The 6,710-nt window shown below is 29.8% G+C and overlaps 1 protein-coding gene across 1 annotated transcript; it reads left to right on the forward strand.

Moving 5' to 3' along the window:
• Positions 1-507: 507 nt before the first annotated feature.
• Positions 508-2,027, forward strand: LOC129873763 (uncharacterized). The gene has a single exon (XM_055948936.1). It carries the CDS (start codon positions 907-909, stop codon positions 1,678-1,680), a length of 774 nt encoding a protein of 257 aa, XP_055804911.1. The 5' UTR covers positions 508-906; the 3' UTR covers positions 1,681-2,027.
• The last annotated feature ends 4,683 nt before the right edge of the window (positions 2,028-6,710 follow it).

Genomic DNA, 6,710 nt, shown 5'->3' on the forward strand with positions numbered 1-6,710 from the left:
TGGATTATTATAGAGTTTAATAATTCCTAACATTGTTAAAGGTGTGATCATTGTGAGGTTTGTAACAAGAAAATAGTTTATCTTCTTGGAGAGTTGTTAGGACAGTTAGAGATAGTTGTTGAGTTGGGCTACTAGAGTTAGTCATGTAGATTATCAAGTTGAAATCTAAAATCGCTTGTTTCAAGTTAGTGGAGGTTATTAGAAATCCTACAAAGCATATATCGTGAATTTTACTCCATTAAGCAAGGAGGTTTTCCATTGTACATCGTTGTGTTCTCTATTGTTTTATTTTGCACTTTATTCCGATAACTGAACTTGGTTCACCATACTCAGATTTTGTCACACAATAATTGAATCGTTGTAAAGTACCAAGTATTTCAATTGGCAACTGCGTGTGTTTCTCTACTTTATCGTTTAGACGAAATTAAGGAACCTGATTCCATAAGATCAGTAGATGATGCTATAGTCTATTTTCAGTGTTAAAACCTAGTAAGAATGCCAATTTTACAAATCCGTGTAAGTTGAAGTTTAACAATTTAACTGATTTTCCTAACAAGGACTTGGTTCTTTACTTTTCCAAAAAGCATTTCAATTCCACCTTGCACGGTTCCATCCCCACCCACGTTGCTTCAAAATTTGGTCGACCAATTCTAAGTAGTTATCACTTAACAAGCCCTTCCACTTTACACATGTAAATATCTATCTATATGTTCTATTATCTTCTTCTCCAAGTCTCCATGAATTCCTCTTTAGCCTCCTCCTTACGCTTCTCTCATTATTCATCATTTTCTCTGCTTTAACAATTCTCTTCTCTAAGCTTTTTTATTCTTGTCTTTATTTGTTAGTCACTGAAGTCTCTATGACCTACGTACCACTTTGATTCATTTTGTTTTAACTTAAATTACAATGGCAATTGAGTTGTGTTCATCTGACGATTCAAGTTTGGGCATAATGAGTCCAGCTCGGATCTCCTTTTCTCATGATGTTTCACAGACTGGCTCTGTTCCTGTCGAACAATATATTCGATCAACTTCACCTTCCTCTAGCATTGATTTTGATTTTTGTGTGTTTCGTGAAAGCTTTGATCTTGAATCTTCTTCTGCTGATGAACTTTTCTTTGATGGGAAGATTCTTCCAATTGAAATCAAGAGAAGAATTTCCTCTGTTCAGCCAAGAAAAACAGAGCAACAAATGTCACCGCCACCACATCCTCTGCCTCCATGCAATACTACTCTTCATTGTGGCAAAATGTCGAACAATGAATATGCAATCCAAAATAATAAAACAGGGGTTGTTGAATCATCAGATGAAAAACAGAATCCTAATTCCAATTCCAAGTCGTTTTGGAGATTCAAGAGAAGTAGCAGCTTAAATTGTGGAAGTGGCTATGCAAGAACTTTGTGTCCATTACCACTTTTATCTCGAAGCAATTCAACTGGTTCATCTCCAAGTGTGAAGCGCAATTCAACATTATCAAAGGATAATTTAAAGCATCATTCACAGAGACACTTTTCAAAATCAATGTCTTCTAATGGTTCAAGCAGTCAAAAGCCTCCATTGAAGAAGGCACCATACAACAATGGAGTTAAATTCAGCCCAGTACTAAATGTACCTTCAGCAAATTTGTTTGGATTAAGCACTTTCTTTTCCAGTGGCAAGGAAAAGAACAAGAAGAAGTGATTAAAGAATAAGTAACATTTGCTTTATTAGTTTCCAAAATTAGTAAGGTGTGGTTAAGTTGTTTTTGCTCACTTTTTCCTTAGATTAATTAACATGATTGAGATTTGAGAGGAAACAAAAAAAAAAAAAAGATAACTGGGGCCAAAAGCATGGAGCATAATTCATTCCATGCCACATGCTTTTTTTTTAAAAAGAAAAAAACAGGTAACATTTGCTATCAGATGGCAAAGAGGAAAGGCCCTGTCCCTATTATGCTTTTTATTTGTTTTTGTGCTTTTGGTTTGCCTTACACATGCATGTAACTATATAGATATGTCATTCCAATATGGTTCTTTGCTTTTCCTTTACTGATTCTATCACAGATAAGACTTGAGACAAAAAGTATAGCAGTAGTTGAACTGCTCATGCTCTCAAATACCTTTTATTTTTCCAGCTGATTCATGCTTTGATTTTAGGAGGTTTTCTCTGACCAAAAATCAAACCAATTAAGTTAGTTTTTAAAATGTTGGCAAATCAATTTTTTCCCACTTTTTTAAATAAAATATATGACAATATATATATACACACTTCTCAGCACATATTAACTTGAAAATATTTCAACATAACACTGTCAAATCAATTAGACCAAAAAAATAATGAAACATATTCATGTAATCAAGTTATATTGGAAAATGACCTTGTAAAAATAAAAATCTTTTGTAAAAATAATATTTTCTCCGTCTCATAATACATGGCACTATTTGAGTGTCTAAGAAAAAAAAAGATTTTTGAAACTTGTGATCTCATACCTTCAAAAGAATAAGAAAGAGGAAGGGCTAATTCTGAATTATAGTACGCTCTTTCTTCAAAATAATCAATTAGGTTATCATCCTTTGCACGTCTCGAAAAGGCTTTGACGGGACTCAATCTTTCTTTCATTGCCTTAGCTTTTGCTATGCCTCGTTTTTGCTTCTTCGGACTAGATAGACACCCAAGAGCATACTCAAAAGGGAAGAGCGTTCCACATAGATAGGGGGCAGGGAACCAAAAACAATTCTTAGATATTTGTGTGATTGTGAATCATTTCATTAAGAGTAAAAGGAGAATTTTGAAATTAAATTATTTCTAATTGAAGTAAGATAACTTTTTTTTGAGACGGACTAAAAGAAAAAGTGCGTAATATAAAATGAGATGAAGAAAGTATAGAATAAAATCAAAAATGTAAAAGCTAGAAAAAGAAAACCATTTCTCCTATTATTGTTGAAGGGTATTAGTTCACTTACTTTTTTTAATCACTATTTAATTCACTCACTAATCTTAAAATAAAATCAAGTAAAATTCATATTTACACAAAGTCTTTAAACAAAAAATAATTTTTTATTTGAACTGTAAATTCTTCTGCCTCAACTTGTACCAAATATTGAGTCTGTTTGGATAGGCTTAACAAAAATAACTTTTATATATGAAATATTTTTAAAACTTTGAAGTGCTGAAAGTTATTTTTATAAATAAGAAGTTGAGTGTTTGGATAAATGTGCTTAAATGAGGAAAATGATGTGAATTTTAGTTTGGAAATTTAGTTAAAATATAAGAGATATAAAAGTAATTTTCATGGTAAAAGAAAATGACTTTAAGCATTTGAAAAAAAAAAGTTAAAAATCCTAACTTTTTATTTTTAACTAACTTTAAAAATTTTATGACTTAAAATTAGTATTAGTCAAACACGTTTAAAAGTTAAAAAGGTATTCATTGTCTAACCACCTACTGATAATGTCAGAGAACTCACCACTGTTGTCTCTTTTTAAAAATTCTTTAGTCAGGTAATACTGACCCCTCAAGATTTTACACATGCCTATTCTACATCATGTTAGTGATGTCAGTATCATGTCCCAATTTATATTTTTATTAGGCACAATGGATCGATAATCTTTCAATTTTGTCAACTTGTCGTTTGACGTAAATATTTAAACACATGATAAAATATTTCTAATTTTAATTTTCTCTATATGTTTTATGTAGATAAATTAATTATTTAAAATATATTATCTATTTTAATTATATACAGTATCCTCAATTGAAAAGTTCTATGGCTTATTAAGACTAATTTGTATAGTTAAATAAGATGAGTGCTTAATTTATCTATGTAATAGGCATTTGAAAATATATCTAAAATAAAATTTAAAATTTGAATCAAAAGTGTCTAATAAAAACAGTTAATCATGTATTCAGATATTGAAATAAATTATAATTTTTATGTTTAAATGAAATTTATTGGCAAATTTAAGGAGATATCGATGTATTAAACTTTTTCATTAGGAGTACTTTTTGGCATCTTACAGGCTCTTTCCACCACGAGTATAAGAAAATTTAGTTACTTTCTTTAAGTCAGTTAGTACAATTACAATTAGATGTGTTTAAAATTTAAAAGTGCTTGGCAGTTTAAGTTCATAACCTTACTATATTTATTAAAAGTAAAATATTCCTACTTTTCTAGCTAATTAATAAGCATAGTATATGATAATGATAGCTCGACGGACCAAAGTGGAAACTAGAGAAACAAAGTTATTCCATTCCAAATTAGTAAAAATAAAATTAGCCAGGCTTATGAAATAACACTAAAGAGAAACAAATTATTTGCATTGCTCTTATATATGACACATTTTTTATTAGTCTGGTTAAAATGAAATGATACATTTATTTTAGGGACAATTTCAAATATATATAATAAACTAATTAGTTTATAATAAATATAGTCATGTTTTGTTTATATAAAAAATAGCCAAATCATAGAAAATATACAGTGACTATATAATATAACTTGCCAAAAGTCATAGAAAGTATACATTGACTATACAATATAAATTACTTATACATGAGCTATACACTAAATATACATTATGATACATTCAAAAACTGAATATAGCTTGACTATACATGAAATATACACTGACTATACATGCCTATATAGTAAATGACTATTTTTTTGTTATTTACTTTTGTCGAATGGTCATGTGGCGTAATTATCCCTTTATTTTATTTGGTAAATATTTATGATATTGATTTTTGACAACATTTTACCCATATTGAATCAAAATTCGTATACATCACATATATTGATCTGAAAGAAGTAATCAAGTACTCGATCCGTCTGATTTTAATAATTTATTTCTTACAAAATAATATTACACAATATTTGAGTATGATTATTATAGAAGAATAGTTTTATAAAGAATGTACCACTATAACGAATGTCATGTTTATTATAAATAGAATGCTATTATAGAGAAGTAAAACACAATATGATAAATTGATTCCGAAGAAAATCATATCTTTATAGTGAAATATTATTACAATAGAGTTTAACTGTACTGAATATCACTTAAATATAAATAGGCATAGAATAAAGAGAAAATTAACCTTGAGTGTGTAATGCTATCAAATATACCTCAGATTATAAAGTTGCCATCAAATATGACTCAATATGCAAAGAGGAAAATGTTACTTTTCAGCTAGTGGCCCATTAGCTCACTTTACTTTAAAAAAATACTTTGGAGTAAAGAAAATCTTGAAGTTGTTATGAAAACATTCTTTTTCCAAAATAACAGACAAGATTTGTTATCACTGTGTGTTTGGAGTACAAATTACAATGTAAGTTTTGAACCTTTTTTTTTTTTTTTTGCATGTAAATTAGCTATGTGTATTTTATTTTATTTTTGAAATTTTCCTTAAAAATGGGGCAAACAATTAGGATGTCTTGTGAAATGTTTACGGTAAAAACTGATTTGCTGGCGGCAAGTTAAACGGGCCTTAGGCCTGATAAGAGGAATGGGCTAAGAGGACCAAGTTTGATAGAAGGAGCAAGGAATGTTGGGCTTAACTTCCTAAGCGTTTTCTTAAAATTTAAGTTTTCTCTTTTTAAAGAGGAATTTTCGCATATAGTCATTCAAAAATATTTGAATTATGCTTCATAATTATAATTTATTAATTACAATTCGTAGCTAACGTTTGTATAATTCGCGCAGCATTTGTAAAAGTTTGTATAATTCGTTATACAATTCACAGTTTTTGTATAACGTTTGTATATTTCACTATACAATTTGTAGTGTTTGTATATTTCTCTATACAATTCAATTTGTGCACATCGTTTGTATAAATCGCTCGAATTATACAAAACTCAAAACTATATTCGCGTACGGCGTTTGTATAATTGCGTACAACATTTATATAATCGCGCGAATTATACAAAACTCAAATTGTAATTATAGTTAGATGTTTGTCGTGAGCTGTAATTAATTCAAATTATAGCTATATTAGCTAATTAACTAGTATATGTTTGCTTATTCGCATAATTTTCCCTTTTTTTTATGACAAGAGAAACCCACAATCGCTATTTTTGGATGTGCACAAGGTAAAACCCTCATTTCTAGGGCTGTACAGGGCAAACCGATAAACCGCACCAAACCGACAAACCGAACCAAACCAAAAAAAAAACCCGACTAGTGGTTTGGTTTGATTTGGTTTGGTGTTCGGAAAAAAAACCCGACCATTATAGGGTTGGTTTGGTTTTAACTAAAAAAATTCAAACCGAACCCAAACCGACCCGAGTATAGATATATTATTTTTAAATTATATTATACATAAAAATATTTATTAAAATATAATTTATAAATATTATTTTTAAGTTTCTTTCATAATTTCTGTCTAGATTTGGACTTGAGCCCAACTAATTAATATGTAAAACAGGCCCAAAAAAAAGGTGAAGCCCAAAATATTTTCAAAAGACCAAAAGGTCCAAAAACCAAAACAATCAATAAGTCATAAGAGAGGAGAGCATATGCTCCTCTTTCACAAATCAGAACCCTAGCTTCCTTTCCATTTTTCTTTCCTCTCTCAACAATATTCGCCGCCGACCCTCTCTTGCTTTCCTCTCAAGAGATCTTGTTGTCTCTTTTATGAATGTAGCCTGTAGGTATATATCTCTTCATCTTTTGTCTGCTCAGTTCTTTTGGTTCTTCGTTTAATAGGTCGAATTTATTTCCTTTTTTGTGCAT

Source organism: Solanum dulcamara, chromosome 11 (assembly GCF_947179165.1).
Source record: "Solanum dulcamara chromosome 11, daSolDulc1.2, whole genome shotgun sequence".
Taxonomy (NCBI): Eukaryota; Viridiplantae; Streptophyta; class Magnoliopsida; order Solanales; family Solanaceae; genus Solanum; species Solanum dulcamara.

What these genes read in the sequence shown, in the direction of transcription:
- LOC129873763 (XM_055948936.1), top strand. Translation starts at nt 907, where the DNA reads ATGGCAATTGAGTTGTGTTCATCTGACGATTCAAGTTTGGGCATAATG.